At 40.1% G+C, this 20,010-nt stretch overlaps 1 protein-coding gene across 1 annotated transcript in view; it reads right to left on the bottom strand.

Moving 5' to 3' along the window:
* Window positions 1-775: 775 nt before the first annotated feature.
* Window positions 776-20,010, bottom strand: part of NT5E (5'-nucleotidase ecto) — a 51,326-nt gene continuing 32,091 nt past the window's right edge. Inside the window, exons 4-9 of the mRNA XM_061623266.1 lie at window positions 15,006-15,203; window positions 13,176-13,330; window positions 9,520-9,628; window positions 8,157-8,306; window positions 2,781-2,981; window positions 776-1,197 (exon numbers count right to left, since the gene is read on the bottom strand). Of these exons, the coding sequence (XP_061479250.1) occupies window positions 1,037-1,197; window positions 2,781-2,981; window positions 8,157-8,306; window positions 9,520-9,628; window positions 13,176-13,330; window positions 15,006-15,203 (974 nt within the window). The 3' untranslated portion in view covers window positions 776-1,036. The remainder of the gene's footprint in view (window positions 1,198-2,780; window positions 2,982-8,156; window positions 8,307-9,519; window positions 9,629-13,175; window positions 13,331-15,005; window positions 15,204-20,010) is intronic.

The following is a 20,010-nucleotide window of genomic DNA, read 5'->3' as shown; positions in this document are numbered from 1 at the left end:
TGTGCCACAACCCTCTCAATCGGCTTCCCTAAAAAGGGGGAATTTGCAACCAGTCGGTAGTTGTCACAAACCAATGGGTTCAGGGTGGGCTTTTTCAGGAGTGGTCAGATCACCGCTTCTTTCAAGGTGCCTGGAACCACTCCCTCCCTCGATGCGTTGACCACACTCTGGATCCACCCCCTCAGCAAGCTTTAATAAGCCAAGTAAGGCAAGGGTTGAGAAGACACGTTGCTGGCCGCATCATCGCAAGTACCTTGTCTACGTCATTAGGCCACATCAACTGAAACCGTTCCCAAGAAGTTGCAGCAGAGGCTTACCAACAAATACCCTCTAAAACAAAAATCACATGGGAGAGATGGTGGTTTTTTACGATCAAAAGAAATGGAAAACTCAAGACTAATGTAAAAGTAAAATGTATTAAGTTGCAAATACTTTTTGGGTCCCTTTCCCAAGTTCTTGATATTTTTTCTTCCTCCCATGGAAATTGTCCCTCTATTAAAATACTTTCTTATACTGCAGAAAAAAATCTACTCAATGGTATATCCAGAGATGCTTCTGTTTCTTTCTTTTTTCATTTTGCATGATAGCTGAACACGGCATGTTCAATTAATCCAGGCTGACCTTTGCCCAGTTTACTTGTGTAGGTATTCTAGCTAAGGCAGCTGTGTGACAGCAAAGCTAGAAGCATTTTGGAAAGCCTGCCTCTTACCAACTCTTGGGTTTGGGTTTTGCAATATGCCCAACTTGAAGCGGAGGGAAAGAATCTGCTGCTTTTTTGTTTTATTTTAATTTTCTAAAAATCAAAAGGTATACAGCATATATATACATATCAATTATATACATAAGTGTAACACAGTTTAGACACATTACATACCCAATACATTAATGTTGATTTGTCCTTTCCAGCCACTCCAGTAAAAGTAACAACTTACATACTAGCCTCCAAAAATCATTGAATCAGCTGTGATTGTGTTTTAAGTACTAAGAAATTGCTAGAATGTAGAAAAAGTCCAGTTTCCCAAAAACAAGTGAAAAATCATAAAATTAAGCACAGAAGCAAAACAAATAATCCAGAAAGCAAGGCGAAATGTCCTTGGAATACATTTCCAGCAGAAAACTTCACACGACCTTCAACTGCTGGAAATACCCTTCCCATTCTAGTGATGTAGTTAGAAATGACAGCAACATCAAGATCACCTATTTAAGAAAAAAACCCAAGCAAAGTTCAAGTCAGTCAAATCATTGTAATAATTAGTTTGCCAGTTATCGGTGTGTGGTGAGTAAATAGTTTGGGGAGCCCACCTGTGTTAAAACAGGTTTAAAACAACCACAAAGTATTCTGGGCACAGCCAGTGTTAACTGTGGTGTGCTAGTAAAAAAACTTAAATCTTGCATCTTTTTGCCACCTCCTATGATGACCTACACCTGGAAGAATCCTCATAGCCTCTTGTCCCTAGTATGTGTTCTCCCTGTATACATGGTTACAAGAAATGGCATGGTACTGTAGATGTCTAAATCCAAATTGTAATACACTTAGGGTGTGTCTGCCCAGGATATTAATTTGCTGCTTTTTTAAAATGAAGCTCTTCAGATTTGGTACAGTATTCGATTTTAATGACTCAGTGGGGGGAGTGCTCTATATATGCCTTTTCCCTGCATTATTGCCATTGCCTATGCAGTTGCTCCTACATCAGTAGGTATGTGCAAAGACTCCATCCATGTATTTCAGCATTCTGCTGACTTGCAAACCCTATAAGCAACACTTGGAGTTTGGGGAGGTTTGCATGTGTGGCTGATGTTTAAATAGACTGGCATGGGAACAACCATGGAGGCAGCAATAACCATGCCAGGAAAAGCATGTGTAAAACAGGTGTGACTTTAGAGATCCATATTTATTTCCAACATGTAAACCAAGATCAGACTGAAGCCAAGCAGATTTTACTTGTTGGACTTTGAAGGAAACTTGTGTCACTATTAATGCACTGAACCCCCCCTCTCCTTTTACTTTTCACTAATGAATATACTTGTTTTGGAAGCTGTGTGTAATTGTACTATTATACTTGTTAAAGTGTTCCCATTTTTGCTTCAACCTTTTGTTTATCCTTTTCAAATATTTAAACATTCTCTTGCCCTTCATCTTCTCTCCTTTTGGGTAAAATCCAGAAGTAACCTGAATTAAATGTTTTCTGTGGCAGCTTAAACAAGATGACATGAAAAATACAGGTTTGTATGTTAGCAATATTTTCCATACTCATCGGAATCACTTTGAACAAGTTCAAATCTGCAGGGCCCAATGAACTGCATCCTAGAGTACTGAAGGAAATGGCTGAAGAACTCTTAGAACCACTATCTATTATCTTTGCAAAATTGTGGAGGATAGGTGAAATGCCAGATGACTAAAGGAGGGCTAATGCTGTACCTATCTTCAGAAAGGGCAAAAAGGAGGAACCTGGGAACAACAAACCAGTCAGCCTGACATCAACCCCTGGTAAAATTCTGGAGCAGATTATAAAGCTGTCAGTCCATAAGCACCTTGAAAACAATGCAGTGATTACTAGAAGCCAACATGGATTTATCAAAAACAAATCCTGCCAGACTAATCTAACCTCCCTGATAGACTATGGGAATGCTGTGGACATAATATATCTCGTCTTTATTTTGGATTCCTGCATTGAGCAGGGGTTGGACTCAATAGCCTTATAGGCCCCTTCCAACTCTTCTATGATTCTATGAATCGTTCAACTTGCCACATACAGATCACCAGGAATACTTATACTTACCACTACTGTGGTTATTTGAGCTTCCCTTTAGCATGTGATATCCATCTCCTCCTCCAGCAAGGAAAGAAGGTAGAAGCAATTTATATGTTTTATCCATCTGGAGTGGTTCATAGACTGGTACTCTACACTCTGTGCAAAGAACCTTTAAGGTGACCACTCTGCTTCCCGGACTTTCTGAAAGATCATACACCACTTTTATACCTATCATGAAACACAAGTTTGAACAGCACTTTAAACATCAGCCACGGCATTCATTGGGTCTATAAACACTTATCAGTAAAGTTATCACACTGCTCTTTGGCTTTCTCATTAGATCATGAACAAAAGTTCTGGAACCATAAAACACTTTCTTCTCCATCATTTATAGCCATTAACCAGTTTCTCCCTATGATGGATTAAGATCTACTCCACTGAAGGTGTTAGCAGCATTTGATATGTTAGGGTGGCTCCCCCCCCCATCTACACTTGTTTAGCTTTATTTTGTAATGCATTGAACCTTGTCCCCCCTCCTCTGACATATTCTATTATAATAGGTAAGTATTATGTACATCCTTTGTGTCCCCAATATGCCTTGGGTTCAGGTCATCTGAAGGACCATATCTTCTCATACAAGCCTGTCTGCTGACACCCTCACAGACATGTTTGGTGCAAACACAGGAGAGGGCCTTCTTGGTGGTTGTTCTCAGGCTCTGGAACTCCTTTCTCAGGGAAGATAGACTGGCTCCCTCCCTGCTGTCCTGTTAACAAGTGAAAAATTTTGTGTTCCAACAGTCTTTTGATAACTGACTGCAAGGGCTTTAATGGTACTGTTTAGGGCGCAATCTAACCAGCGGCGTCACTAGGGGTGTGGGGTGTGTGTGAACCGCACCGGGTGACACCATCAGAGGGGGGTGACACCCAGAGCCGCCTCTAGGCACCTATATCTTCAGCCTTGCAGCAGCCATCTCGCCAGCCACTTCCCTCTTGGGGAATCTCCCGCTCTTCGGCTGCAGAGCGGTTTTTCCCCCCATCCTGCCTGGCCTGCCCGCTCACCAGCTGTGAATTTTAGGCAGGAGGTTTGAATCCCCTGCCTGCTGTTGGGCTGAGTGCCTGAGTGGCTTCCCAGGCAGGATGGGGGGAAAACCGCTCTGCAGCCAAAGAGCAGGAGATTCAAACCTCCAGCCCAGGCAAGCGCTGCCTCTGTAAACCCACTGCATGCTTCAGTGGTGTACCAAGGGGGGGGGTTGGGGTGCAGTCAATCAGGGGGTGCAAAGATGGAGTAGGGTTTCCAGGTGTCCGATTTTTGGTGGAGTTTCCAGTTTGGGGGGGTCCCCTCCGGGTCTCCAGCTAACTTACCTTAATCTCCGGACTCTCGGCTTCAATTCTAAAAAAACCTCTAAGTTTCTAGGTCGTCTGGTTCCCAAGATATACACCAAAACATCAGCCCCCCCGCAACTGTTTAATCTGTTTTTTAACCAATCTGTATAGCAGCTTTTAGCCAGAGCTTGGAAAAGTTACTTTTTTAAACTACAGCTCCCATCAGCCCCGGCAAGCATGGCCACTGGATTGGGCTGATGGGGGTTATAGTTCCAAAAAATAACTTTTCCAAGCTCTGGCCTCTAATCCCGCCCTTTCAGGATTGTAGCCAATAAGGGGAGCCAGGCTTGTGATTTGTTGACTCAGGCAGTGCTTAGGCTTCATTACAACATCAAAATGGTGGTTTTGAGGTCTTCAGTTTAAGTAAGAATATGGGTTAAAGTTTTTTTTCTCTTGTGTGTAGCAGTCAGACCCTGGGCTGTTGGAGAGGGCAGTGCTTTGAAAACCTTTCCAATATGAAAGCTTTAATCTAATACTTGCTTTTCTGGGAGTAAAGGAATGCTGATCCCATGTACCTGGAGTAAACCCCATTGAATTCATTAGGACTTACTTTTGAGTAGACATGGTTAGGATTGTGCTGTAAATTAATGGGACTTCTGAGTAAACATAACAAAGAATTCTATTGTTTTCTTACTGAATTTTCACTTTAACCACGTGAAACTATGTAAATGTAAATACATTTAGGCTGTACGTATGATATTGTAATTTAAAGGTGTAATTTTAATTTTGCTAGTTTATGTCACTACTATTGCCATTACATCCAGTGATATACGGGAATTACGATTTACGAGTAACATTAGTACAAAAAACATTACTAAGGATTCTGTATGGTCTGGTACGGGAGGAGGTCCATGGGGTTGACACCATGATGAGTTACCGCACTGGGTGACACCAACCCTAGTGATGCCACTGAATCCAACTTACATTTATGCCAGGTTGAGGGGAGTTGCATGCGAAGGATCTCCAGTTGAGCTGGCTGGGTCCCAGCTCAGCTGGGCTACGCTGGCGTAAGTCCCTCAGCCTGGCTCAACTGGAGATCCCAAAAAGTCCCGCAGAAGAGGTGTTCCATGGGCATGTCTGGGGAGGGGCCAAGGTGAAGGGACTTAGACCACATCCAATTCATGTTCAGAGCACTCCTACAGGTCCCAATTCAGGCAAAAGTTACTCTGGGGAAAAGGTTGGCCTAAGAAAAGAAACATAATAGAAGTCAATGGAGAGGGCTTACTCCCTGGTAGGGGTATTTGGAAGAACAAGCTTCTCCTTTCTGGTTCCTGCATGCAGCTCAGCTTTCAGCCAATCCAGAGGCTCCTGAATGGCAAATGGAACTTTACGCCAGCTTCTCTTGTGCTGGCACCACTTACGCCAGCTTCCCCTTATTTGGATTGCTCTGCCCCGATGTTTATTCTGTGTTTTTTAATCAATGTGATTTAAATGGTTTTAATTCTATAGTTTAACTACATTTTAATAATAACTTTGTTTTCACTTATATGTTTTTATCTGTATTTGTTTCAATTTTTGTAAGCTGCCTTGAGTCCCAGTTCTGAGGAACAGGCAGAATATAAATGAACAAAATATGATAATAATGATAGTCTAACTTCACCGGAGAGCATTGGCCCCCGAATTATGGAATAGTCTCCCCGAGGAGGTATGCCTGGCGCCTACGCTGTTATCGTTTCGGCGCCAGGCCAAAACCTTCCTATTCTCCCAGGCATTTTAATTCATTTGTATGTATTTTAATGTTTTAATTACCTTAACATTAGGTAGTCCTATTATGTATCTGTATTTTATATCTTGCGATTTTTGTTGATTATTGTTATTATTGTATGTTGTACACTGCCCAGGGAGCCATTGGCTAAGGGCGGTTTATAAATGAAATGAAATGAAATGAAATGAAATTAAATTAAATTAAATAAATAAATAAATAATTTTAAAGGATTACAAGACAGAGGGGTTTACAAAATCTGAAAATAACTATAATTTTTTCAAAGAACCTTTTAAAGTTAGTGAAAATGGCCTTTGGAAATGTTAACTGGTCATTTTAAGAAGGTTCATACCATTTTGAAGGCATTATCTAGCATTAAAAAATAAAAAGTTGCATAAATAACTTATAGTATATATACCAGATCAAAAAGCAGCAGGAATGGAATATTACATTTTTTTCCAGACCAGTACTAGTTGCATCTATTAGCAAGTATATTTACATCCCACGTTTCTTCCAGCATGGAACTCAAGGCAGTGTACATAGGACTCAGTCTCCCATCCAGGCACTGAGCAGACCCAGACCTGCTTAACTTCAGGAAAGCAGCTGCATAGTATACCACAATAAGCACATACTTTACCATTATTTAATCAGTATGCCTATGTGCTTGCCTATACTACATGCTCACTTTTTTTTTTTAGTTTAAGCTGCGTGTGGGAAAATAAAACAAAAACCGTCTTGTCTACTGTGACAGTTTAATCTACTTGAACAAACTGTTCTCTAACCACAGCTTTCCTGTGTAGGGCATAATGTGTTATATCAGGTATTAGTTGGCAGCAGCAGCCACAAGCATTCTGGGTGGGGGTTTAGAGCAGGCAGTCTGGGGCCAATAGTGCATTGCTCTAGAGTACTGGAGAAAGAGCACCACACAGCACTTTAGATATGGGTGGGAATCTCTGACCATTGGCCATACAGCTGGGGCAGATTCAAACTAGTCCAGGAACATCTGGAAGGCCCCAGGTTCCCTATGCCTGTTGAGCTTGTCAGTGTTGGTAGAAGCAAAAATATCTGGAGATGATGTTGATGCTTGTATATCTGACTCCTTTTGCTTACTCTCAAAATCCACTGCACGGAAGAGTCTCTCTCTCTCTCTCCTCCCCCTCCTCTCTCTCTCTCTTGCTAACAGAGGAGGTTTAGAACCAGAATAAACTGTTCTGTCCTATGCAGGGACAGAGCAGATGGTTTACATGCAAAAAGTCCAAGGTTCAATCCCTGCATCTTTAGCTAGGGCTGGAAAATTATTCCTATCTAAAACCTGCAAAGCTACCGGTAGATAATTACAATTACTGTAGATAATACTGAGCTAGATGAAGCAATAGTCTGACTCAGTAGAAGTCGGCTTTCTGTCACACAGCTATAACTATGGATTTAAAGCTGAATTATTTAGGTATCTTTCCTCCATTGATTCTCATTGTACTCCGTTTCATGCACACTTTGTGGAAAAGCAGAATATGAGGGTGTTTTTGCTTTTAAAGGCAATTAATTTCTCCATATATGCATACATTTGGCAATGATTCAACAGAGCTGGAAAATGACATTGACACATTGCGTAACCACAAAGCTAGGAAGATCCCCTGCTTGAAGGAGAAAAGACACCCAGTTCACACAAATGCAGCCAAGCCCATATAAATTTTTTCTTACCTTGCCTGTATATGCTAAATACATACAGGGTCCGATGTTAGTCATACTCAGAGCAGGTCCATTGAGATTAATAAACTTATGTAAGTAACATCCATTAATTTCAGCGGGTCTCCTCTGAATATGACTAACATTATATGCAGCCCATTTAGGCACAGTCATTCCAGTCAATTTGTTGATATGTTTTGTGACCAAAAATTCTAACACAAGAAGCAGATCTTACTAGAAGTGCTGCTTTGTTTGTTTGTTTTTTGTTTATAAGTACAATGCAGTTTTTGTTTCAGAACATGAGCCATACAGTAATTTTGGCTCATATTTGGTTTTGCTGCTGGGGTGAGGACATCCATGCTAGCAGCTCTGCAGGAGCCTGAATTTATACACTGCTTGCAGCATGATGAGCAAGCCCCTTGAATTGTGCCACCCAAGATAGCAGCCTATAAGAAAAGCCAAGCCCTTGATTGATCACGTCCTACCTGCTTGGTCATCATAGTTAGCTTTAAGAATGATGCAGTGCTCCAGATAGCTCATTGTTGTAAAAGCAGAAGCAGATAATCCTCCTATGATTATTTCGTAAGTGTGTGTGTTTAGGACTTTGAACTGGCAAAGCAGGCAAGGTATCTTACTTGAGACCTGGAGGAGTTCACCTGTTCCTTCCCCATGTCTGTGAACGCTGTGTTCAAATGCTGCTTTCAGAGCAGAACCTTTGATCGTTAGCAAATCGAAAGTTCCTCCAAAAGGCAACACAGATAGCAGCTCTTCCAGTGTAATAGTTCCTGAATGAGATAGGACATTGTTTTATAAAACAATCATTTTTGTGCTATGTTGTCATATTTCTCATGGGGGGAGAGTATGGTACAGTAGATATAGCTTAGACAGAGTAGGGCTGAGTTCAAATCACTATTCAGCAATGGAGGCTCACTGACGCTTTGGACAAGTCACAATCTTGTACTCTAGCCTACAACACAAGCTTGTTGTAAATAATAAAATATAACAACTCTGCTTATGCCACTCTGAATTTGCAGGACAAAGGGTAGGAATATTACAAAAATAAATCTCTTTAGGATGTTTCACCCTGCCTTTATCATCTTCAGACAGCTTTTTGTATAAATTCTAAAACAAACAAGAATCAAACCATGAAAGCAGCAGGAAAGAAAAACCTGTTACCAAAACCAAATCCACCTGCATGGGCCTGTGGGCTGGATGCCTTCCAAGGTCCCTTTCCACACTGTAGTTCTATAATTTGAAATATTAAACCAGCTAATGGCAATCAAAAGGGTTTTCCATGATTAAAAGCCATAAAGGCACAAGAGAAGATTTCACCTGATAACTAAAAGATAGTCAAGAAAGCACTGGTTTCTAGATAAGATCTTCCAAAGTTTGGGTGCCACCACTGAAAGACAACCCTCTCAGTAGCCATTCCCTCATCCTCTGGAGATGGACTTCAGAATCAGATCTTAGCTGACTAAATTTCACCTGGGCGGGGGAGAGTCTGTATAAATCAGTCTGGGGCTGCTGAAGAAAATGTTTCATGGTAGAGGGAGTTGGTTCTACCTGTAGAGGCAGCTTGCTCCATGGATCCCTTGTAACATGCAGAGCTTCCATGACTGTGCTGCCATATACCTGATTATGGTACAGTGAGGTTCCTAGTATGATCCCACACAGACACACTTTCATGTCAAAAAGTGTTTCATTATCCTTCGTATGGAAACAAAAATCATTAGACTGGCCTTCAGCCTTTTAACATCCAGAAATATAATACATCTGAATGAGTGCAAGCTCCATTTTAAAAAATGGCTGAAATGTATATATGTATATTCAAGGGGGTGGGAGTCAAATCTTTTACCCCCCAAAAAATGATAATTGTGGAAATCAAGGATAAGCTATAAAATAAGGGCCCCAAAACTAATTTGTTTATTGATAGAAAGTGGAAAATGAAGAGTAAGATGAAGCAGCGTTGCCTGAAAATATCCCTAAAACTAAATATACCATTTGTGGTTCGTTCATCAATGGGTGCCCGTATTCCACCACCATTTACGATGCACATTGAAACATGATTCCATTGATTATCATCTGGATGTCTCAGATTATTGTAAACCTAAAACATTCACAAAGAAATAATTTCTATCACTTTCAGGCTTTATCTCAGCTTCAAGGCCTTCAGCAAGTCGCTCTTACAAAACATCTTATAAACTGATGGGGAGGGAATTGGGATAATTACACAAACAAACAAACCTGAACAACAGCAATTAAAGACTTTTAAGCATATTCCTAGTATCTCAGACCTATACTAAAATCACAAAAAAGGCTTGTTACTCCATGGCAAATGTCAATGTTTCTCTAATTATATTAATTGTGAGTACAAGAGAGTGCTGGTCTTTATTTAATGCATTTTTATGTGTGGAAGAAAGTTGTCAGGGCAATCATTAATATTTCTTGTGTGATATCCAACAAAATCATACTCCGAGTAGATTCATTGAAAATAATAGACATAGTATGGGATGAACATTGGATAAAATCCATTATTTGTTTCCTTTCCATCCATCCATCCATAGTTCTTTCTCCAAGGAATTCAGACAGTGTACAGGTTCCTTCCTCCTCTCTTTAAGTGCCCATATCCCTGTGAAGTACACAAGGCTGAGAGATAGTAGCTAGTCCAAAGATACCCAGTGAACTTCATGACTGAGTAGGGATTTGAACCTGGGGCTCCCTGGTCACAGCCCAGCACTACACAACACCGGCTCATGGAGATCAAGAAGGTGAAAAATCCCAGTATTTTGTAAATGTGTTGTTATAGAGAAAAACAAGCATGATTTTTTTCTGTTCTGTTGAAAAGTTTACAGCTGTCTTTTCTGCCATTGAACCTCAATCGTGGCGGTGTGCATGTGCTTCTATAAGAACAAGCAACCACAGAAAGATTTCAGGGATTTCTCAGTTTGTGGTTGGACTCCCTAGTTATAAACTTAATATTCTAAGCTAGGTTCAAGATGCTGGTATTGGTGTACAAAGCTCTATATAGCTTGGGACCAGGATACCTAAAGGATCACCTCATCTGCTACATACCCAACCGATCACTGTATCCTACAGAAGAGGGCCTCCTGCAGATACCATCTATCAGGATGTCCATTCTGCACAATGTCGGAATCAGGCTTTCAGTGTGGCAACACCTACCCTTTGGAAACTCCCTGCCATTACATATCAGACAGGGTGCCTGCTAAAGATGTTCCTCCTTCAACAAGCCTTCTTAAATCTTTACCTCAGTTGGTATCTGTCTTGGAATCAGACTGATTTTATGTATGTGTTGCTGCTATTTTAAACTATGTTTATATTTATAATTGTTTCTTTTTAAATTGTTTTTACATATATGCAATAATTCTGTTTTTATATAGATAACTGCTTTATATAAGTTATGTTGTAAATCGCTTCAGCATGCCTCACAGAAAGCATAACCTACTTCCCAGTTTTGTTGTAAGGTTAAAAAAAGAGAACAGAGGGAAGAACCATGTGCACTGTTCTGGTTTCCTTGTGTAGTGTGGTGCTGTTTGCCAATCTCCTTTTCTCTCTTGCCTCATGTACATAGTAGGATTTAATTCAGAAAGAGGTTTAGGAGTGATTTTGTTTGTTTGTTTGTTTGTTTGTTTGGGAAGGATCTTGGGAGCATCCTCTGAAAAATGTACTCTAATACTTTAAAGACACAGATATCAGAAGCAAGAACAACGTTGGAGGGATGAGGAGTGGTCAAAGCAAGCATGCACAAGTGATATGAGTACTGAAATCTCTATAAAATATTAATGTATTAGGAAACTTGGAGATGCAAGAGGAAATGTACAATCTCCCAACATCTTTTTAAAATGTTTAAAAACAAGGTGTATATTTCCCCAATGTTTATACAAAATTCAACTTACTAGGGTGAAGGGGAAGTTTCCTTGCTAATGGGATTACAAGCTATATCTCTAAACCTCAGTACTAGGGATGCTAGCACAGAAACAATCCACTCTCCAGTCACAAGAGTTAGGAATGTGTTATCTGGAATGCATACTACCTTTTCACAGGTGGAAAAGAATATGCTTCTGGAATAAGTGATTTCCCCCTAATAATAACATAGCTAGAGCAAAATGTATGTCATTTGTGCAATACAAATGAGAAGTGTAATGTGCATCATCTGACTTCTCCAAAGGAATTAGTGTTTGCAGAGGCTCAAACTATGGGAAATTGAATTAGGACAATGATGAACTATTGGTTTCACATTTTAAGAAAAACAACAAGAAGTTTTAAAAGATCTCATTCATAAAGAACAAATTGCAGGAGCTAATTCAAAAAGATTTCGTAATTGTGAAAATATGAAGAATATGAGAAAGCACTCTGTATTTTGCATACCTGTGACTAAGTCATGAAGTACTGAAGATAATTGCCTATTTGATGGGATATTACGAAGGCCTGTGATTCTAAGGCAAGGATGGGGAACCTGTAGCCTTCGAAATGTTATTGGAAAGTCAGTCAATGTTACTGGAAAGTACTTTACTGTTTTTGTACACCATTTTGGATATTTCTTTAATACAAAGTGGAATAAGTGTTTTAAATGGAAAATAAATATGGGTAGGTTTTTTCAAATTTAATCCTTAAACTGCAACCCTAAATGTATTTACCTAGAGAATGCACACAGCATTAAAAAAAATGGGATTTACTTCTCAGGAAACAAATTAGGATTGCTCTGTAAGCATTTCAGAATCACTTTTAGTTTTCCAGATAGTTATGTTCTTAAGCAGCCTCTCTCTTTTTCAATAATTGTATGAGCACACATTAAATTGCAATTTGACACAGGAACATTAAACCACTATAGACTACTTGTTAACTGAAGGACATCCTAAGCTAATCTGTGATCAACGTTTAAGTCTATTGATTATTAGCTCTAGAATGGATTTTGCTCCTGTTTAAACAAGATAGTGCAATCAGTTAAATCTGACATCGCTCCTAGTCAATAATTGTTCATGGATACTGGCCTGTGCAAACAAGTCAAGTAGCTTGCTATGGAGAGCACTTTAAACTAGGCACTTCTATGACAGGATGGTAACACCTGGACCGTCTATTAATGTTAATTGTGCAAATCTTAAATACAGTTTTTTTACAAAGCAATCATGTAAGCCTAGAAAGAATTCCCCTTCCCTGGATGCTTTAGGGATTACTTAATCAAAACAGCAAGGAGGTCAGTGCACTTAAATAGCACATTCTAAAGGCCAATGCATATAGTATAGAGTGTGTAAAGAGAAATTTAAACTGTTCCATGTTTTAGGTGCTGGACTATGACCTGGGAGACCAGAGTTCAATTCCCCCCACATCCATGAAGCTCACTGGGTGACCTTGGGCGAGTCACTGCCTCTCAGCCTCAGAGGGAGGCAATGGTAAACCCCCTCTGAATACCATTTACCATGAAAACCCTATTCATAGGGTCGCCATAAGTCAGAATCAAAGTCCACAGGAAGGACTAACAAGACCAGAAGCATACAATTTCTCCAGCTGAATCCCAAGTGAACGCTGGCAGCTTTGGTCCCAAAATTGCATCTTCCTTATAGCCTGGGCTTAACACAGAAGATTTGTATATCAAATATTGAAACACTTATCTGTAACCTAGGTGATTATTTTCTTACCACAGCATCACAAATTAAATTTCCCATGTTGCATTCTTCAAAGCGGCATGCTTGATTTGTACCATTTAGATAAACAATGGTTTTTCCTATTTCCTGGGAAGAAAAATTTTGTAGCTGAATCTTCAGCTGGTCAACTTCGGCTTTCACAACTTGATCTAAAACCAAAGTATGATATGGGAAAGACTATTGTTGGCTGGTAAATGATGAGAATGGCAAATTTATTTATCCTTCGCACAGCATTACAGTAGGGTCAGTTTTCTTTGCTTTTAACTCATGCTCCAGAACAATCCCACTAATGCCAACGGAACACTGAGTTTTCCAGCTTGCAATAGTTGGGGTTCAAAGCGAAAAGCCAGTTGTCTCACTGATTGTGCTCAAGCCTCTGAATGCACCCAGAGTAACTCTATAGAATCTGTCTCATATTTGGAAATACACTGTTTCTGTAAAAAGTGAGGGTGTGTGTGTTGTATTCATCTAAGTCCTACTTAGAGTAGACCCATTGAAGTTAATGAATCTATGTTATGTCTATTAACTTTAGTGGGTCTACTCTGAGTACAACTAGAATACCACCCAGTGAAATTAAATACTTTAAATACAGATAAATTATATAAAAATATTTTTTAATTTGAGAACAATTATAAGCACAATGTCGTTCCTGTTAAGGGGCGTTTTTGCCTCCACCCGAAATGTAAGAGAAGGCTTGGGAACGATCTCGAAGCTTCTAAAGTGTGCCACGTGAGATCAAGGGGCCAATCAGGGCTGGGATCGAGCGGTGTATTTAAAGCTGCTCCTTCCCTTAGCGTTTGGCTTTTTTGCCTCGCGGCACCCTCCCTCCCACCCTCGTCAGTATGGGCTCTGCTAGTCGCCATAATGGGGCTGAGTAGGAATTTTTTTGGGGGGGATCCTGATTTCAGAATCCGTTTGGTTTTGCCTACTCCATACTGCTTGGGTTTAATTCAATTGGCTTGTTGGGATGGGTTGTGGTGTTTTAGCTTGGCTGGCATGGAATTCGGGCAGGTGAGGTATATTGGGTTATTTTGAGGCGGTAAGGTAAGGGGCACTCCCCAGGGAACCATCAAAGCTTAATGCCTGGTGGCGAACTGAGGAGTGTCCTTGTGGGACCTGCTTGCGCATCATGGTGAACGCCTGTACGGCGGGGCCATGGTGCGGAGGTTGGAACCACAGCTGACTTCAGCAGCAAGGAGGGAGGTTTTCCCCCACGTCCTTGACTATGGAGTTAAGGTCTGAAGAGATTTATTTGCCTTTAGAAGGCGTGGGAGTATTCCCACATATATAGGTGGCCTCACCTGCCCGAAGCAATTTAATCTGATGAATTGGCTTATCTGCATTTGATGTAGAATGTTATATTTATAAATATAACATTATTCCAACTTGTGTCACGAGTCTTCTTGGGTGTGGGGGCAATTATGTGTTTATAGCCATGTCACAATTTATTTTGGCAAAGGAAAGAAGGATAAATCCAGAATTTTTGTGACTGGAACTCCACTTGCAAGATGCTTCTGCTGGAGGGAGGTGGTTTTCACTCATTCGTCCTTCTGCCTGCAGTCCCCTGAAAAGCTGCTCTGGAGGGATTGGGAGACCCCCTGGAATAGCATGGCATGGGGGGGTTGGCTACAGAGAAAATGAGAATCGGCAAAAATCACTTGTCCTTCCTCTAGCAGGAGCCTCCACTATATTTCAACCCAGAGTAAAAGGGGGAGGAATAAAAATGTCACACATGATATTGTACTTTAATGAGTATTTAAATTAGGTATTAACATTACAGTCAGGTGGTCCACAGACAACAAATTTCAAATATCTTTTCCATACCTTCAGGAATACTGCTATTTAGTAGGATAGGGTTTCCAGATGCTCTAATTACATTTCCTCTATCATCAAATGTAACATTCAGATAGCCAAGGTATTTTCCAAAAGCGTAAGCTTGAACAACAGGAACTTCACGCCCATCATCTGACTTCACCATAAATGGATAATCACCAGCTGGTAAATCATTTGAAGGTGGGCTGCCTGTAAAAGTGACCAGAAAATGAATGACCTTTCCTCTCTTCTTAGCTTTGAAGTAAATCCAGAATACTGAATAGACATCAACTGAAAGTGATATGCATGGTGCAGAAAGAAACTGGTTGTATCTGACATCAGATGTAACAGGTGTGCAAGGTAAGAGGAAGGACCTTGTATACAGCATCTGGGCAAGTTGTCACAGTGCCAATCAGCTAGCAGGCTGAGTCAGAATATTCCCTTCTCCCTTCTGTCCCATGTCAGCATTCATGGGTGCTGTGACAGGCTTCACATCCATGCTTGTCTCCTACTGGGAAGGACAAGAATGGGAAATCAGGCAATTCCCCTTTCTCAGTAGCTGATGAGAGCAGTGAAAAGCTACCACTCTGCTCTTCAGGATTAACTGTATACAAATGAAGCACTACAATACTACTCTCTTCCAAACTGGCTTTTCAATTTTAAAACAAAAAAGCCATTGCCTAATATAACTGCTATACTTATGTTTCTTTGTAATTTGGTCCAGCTTCCCAAAGTGTTAGTGATTCAGGCCTTAAGTACACCTGATAGTAATTACATGATTAGCAATCATGTTGTGCGTTTTCAAAAAATACCTTTAACTTTTTGCTGATTTCCCCCCCTTAATTGTTGTTAGTCAGCTTGGAAACTTTGGGTATAAAGGTGGGATGGAAAAAATAAAACACCCTTTTAAAATTAATTAATTGACTGATTAATTTTCCTGTAACATGTCACATTCCACTCCAGAGAGCCTCCTAATCCTCAGGGACAAAGGCGGCTGCAGCAAGAATAGGGGTCTGGAAATGCCTTAGTCATGCATGTACAGGACATCTACATTATGCCCTTTGGATCCTGGTCTTGGAAAAACAGAGCTCAGAGAAAACAATGTTATTCTTTTGATATAGGCAAACACTGAAATGTGAGATGAAAATCCCAAAATGGGAAGGGAATTTTTCATTACCTCGTGTGCGCTGTTTGATTGAGGTTAGGTTCTGAGTCACTAAACACACACTGCACAAGAAATTATTTTTTCTCTCCCTGCCCCTTTTTTTTGTGTGCTAAAGACAGCAGGTTTCACTGCAGAATGACATCAGGGATTAAGACAATAAATATTATTTCCAACTGAAAATTAGTTAAAGTTAAAGTTAGCAGAACACTTGTGGGTGTACTGAAAAAAATTGCCGCTAGATTTTATATTCTGCAGCCAACCAGCCTCTCACTGCCATGAATGATTATTTGTCAATACTGGCACTGACATTGCTACTGACATCTCAGAACTAGACTTCTGGACAGCTCCCAAATACATTTGTTAATAGTGCCAGGAAACTGAACATGTAGCTGCTGGGGTTACTCAACTACGGTATGCCTTTCAACAACAACAAATATGGGAATATTTAAATAAGCCAAAGAGCCTACAAAGTCTAAATAGTTGTACCTGCAAATTTCAAATCTTTATTGCTTAGCCAAGGACCAGTTGTGACAAAAGATGAATGGAAGTCTGAACATCATTAAATGTTATTTCAGGTATTTATATGCTGCTTAATATTCAGAATATATTAACATTCAGAAGTTTGTCAGCAAAGTATAATAGTATAATCACAATCGTAAAGCTGCACATTCCAAACTGGGAAATTAATGTAGAGGTGAGACTTGATACACTTTCTAATAAGTTAGATATGTTTTTACGATGTAGGCACTCATGCATGTCCATTCTATGTCAAGTAAGGTAATGTATTAGTGAGCTCCTGTAACTTCTTCCTTTATAAGAGGCAACAGGCAATGTCAGCTTCATCAGAAAGCTTGGTATGCAAAACAAAAAAGACACACTTCAGAGCTGAGATGTCCCCTTTCCTCTTACTCGCTCTCTCATTTCCTAAGAACAGCACCCAGCCAGGCCCCGGAAATAAGTGTGACCACAAACCAAAAGAACACCACAAGATCAGTATATACCCAATCACTTGTGTTACAGGACTAATGTCTCTCTGACCATTTGCTGACTGTGGTGAAGATAACAAAGAACGTAAAAGAGGATGGCTTGAGCAAATGAGATCTGAGAAACACTGATAGCTGTGGGGAAAGTGTATGAGATCCTGGGCTGAAGACAGAATGTTTTGCTAGATCAGGGGTTCCCAAACTGCTCCGTGGACCAGCAGTAGTCCGTGAGCTTCATCCAGGTGATCCATGTTGTGCCTGTAGATTTTGCTGTTGAAGACAGAAAGATAGTGGAAGATATAGGGCAGATCCCTGAATCTGAACTAACATTTGCAAGAAGGGATTCTGAGGAACTGAGACAAATAGTGGTAACGAGAGAGGAAGTTCTAAGCTTAATGGACAATATAAAAACTGACAAATCACCATGCCCGGATGGCATCCACCCGAGAGTTCTCAAAGAACTCAAATGTGAAATTGCTGATCTGCTAACTAAAATATGTAACTTGTCCCTCGGGTCCTCCTCCGTGCCTGAGGACTGGAAAGTGGCAAATGTAACGCCAATCTTCAAAAAGGGATCCAGAGGGGATCCCGGAAATTAAAGGCCAGTTAGCTTAACTTCTGTCCCTGGAAAACTGGTAGAAAGTATTATTAAAGCTAGATTAACTAAGCACATAGAAGAACAAGCCTTGCTGAAGCAGAGCCAGCATGGCTTCTGCAAGGGAAAGTCCTGTCTCGGTAACCTATTAGAATTCTTTGAGAGTGTCAACAAGCATATAGATAGAGGTGATCCAGTGGACATAGTGTACTTAGACTTTCAAAAAGCGTTTGACAAGGTACCTCACCAAAGACTTCTGAGGAAGCTTAGCAGTCATGGAATAAGAGGAGAGGTCCTCTTGTGGATAAGGAATTGGTTAAGAAGCAGAAAGCAGAGAGTAGGAATAAACGGACAGTTCTCCCAATGGAGGGCTGTAGAAAGTGGAGTCCCTCAAGGATCAGTATTGGGACCTGTACTTTTCAACTTGTTCATTAATGACCTAGAATTAGGAGTGAGCAGTGAAGTGGCCAAGTTTGCTGACAACACTAAATTGTTCAGGGTTGTTAAAACAAAAAGGGATTGTGAAGAGCTCCAAAAAGACCTCTCCAAACTGAGTGAATGGGCAGAAAAATGGCACGCCGTTAATTAGAAAGAAAGAAAGAACTGAACGGAACTGAACGAAACTGACAGAAGCTGATTGAAACATACATGGCAATACTGCAGCTATTTTACAACATCTCGGTGCTTCCTCGGCGTTTCCTTGGCGGCTGCGGTGCTTTGTTTGTGATCTTGGTGCCGGTTGGGAGAGGCTGGCTCGTCTGTGGCGTGAGCTTTTGTTTGGGAGTTTCTGCTCGGTGGCTCGCTGGTCCTGTCCTTGCCGCTTGGTCGGGTACGCTGCTCGGGGGGTGGTGAGGTGTCATCCCCCCCCCCAGCTTGTTCGTTTCGGCTTGAGGAGATGCTGGTTTCAGTGGACGAGTTGCTGTTCTGGGGGCATAGGCGCCTTGTTTCTTTTTTTTTTTTTACAATAATTTTTATTCAAATTTTCATAAAACATACAAAACAAAATCATAAAACATTTAAAGACAAAAAACAAAACAAAACAAAAATGATTAAACAAAAAAATAAAATGTTGACTTCCCATTTGTCGCAGATCAAATCAGTTGTAGGTCTACAATATATAACAATCCTGTCTCTTAAATTATATTATAAAATCACTTTCCTCCAGTAGTTATCTTAATTAATCATCAAATCTCATAAACATTACTTTATTCTTTCCACAAAAAGTCAAAGAGAGGTTTCAATTCTTTAAGAAATATATCTATCAATTTTTCTCCAAATAAACATGTTGATTAATCCATCTCGTTAATAATAATAATAATCTTATTGTCATAACCATAGTCCAAATAAACATATCGATTAATCCATCTCATCAAAATCTGTTAGGTCCAATAATTTCAATAGCCATTATTCCATTATCCATATTAATTCCATCTTCCATCTTCAATAGTCCTGTTAAGTCCAGTAATTTCAGTGTCCAATCTTCCATTATCAGTATTCCATAATAATCTTGCTGTCATAGCCATAGTCATATAATAAGAGTCTGATGGGAATTTCCTCTATCCCAAATATTTTCTTGCCATCAATTCAACATTAAGTTGCTGAAATATTGTTGTAAAGTCATATCTGTGTTCTTCTTTTTTACAAAATGCACTGGCTCATCTCTTGAGAGTTTTTCCATTGTCACATGGCTGCAGTTAATTCCATAGATTTTCTCTATATCAAGCTCCATCACGTCATTCCAGTCCAGAAGATTATCCAAGCCATTGATAACTTTATCTCTAATATCTTCATTAATTTCTTCAGAGATAACGTTAAATTCCAAACAGTAGATTTTATTTCTAATATCCATAAACTCCAGATCTTTTTCCAATTCCACATTTGTTCCAATCTCCAGGGCTTGTATCTTCCCTTTATTTTTTCTTTTCTCATCTCTGATCTCATTCTCCTCTCTCACAGGATCCCCTATTTCTTTAAGCTCCTGCGTCATTTTGCTCAGTTCAATTTTCAGCTCCTTACTGCCCTGTCGCAGGGTTTGTTTCGTTATCTCAATCTCATCCATTATTTTCTGAAACATAATTACTTCCAGATTCTCAGCCACTTTCTTGATTGCCATTTTTAAAACCACGAAAACAAAACAAAACAAAAATAAAGAAGAACCACTTCTTATTTCAGCAACAATTGGGTTAATATTCCAGGCTTGATGACATCACAGTATAAACAGAGCAGCCTGCCTTATCTCTCTATGTTCAAGAATACAAAACAAATTTAGTTCCC

Source organism: Rhineura floridana, chromosome 4 (genome assembly GCF_030035675.1).
Source record: "Rhineura floridana isolate rRhiFlo1 chromosome 4, rRhiFlo1.hap2, whole genome shotgun sequence".
Classification (NCBI taxonomy): Eukaryota; Metazoa; Chordata; class Lepidosauria; order Squamata; family Rhineuridae; genus Rhineura; species Rhineura floridana.
The sequence above is the reverse complement of the archived record's forward strand: the minus strand, read 5'-3'. Positions and strand labels throughout refer to the sequence as shown.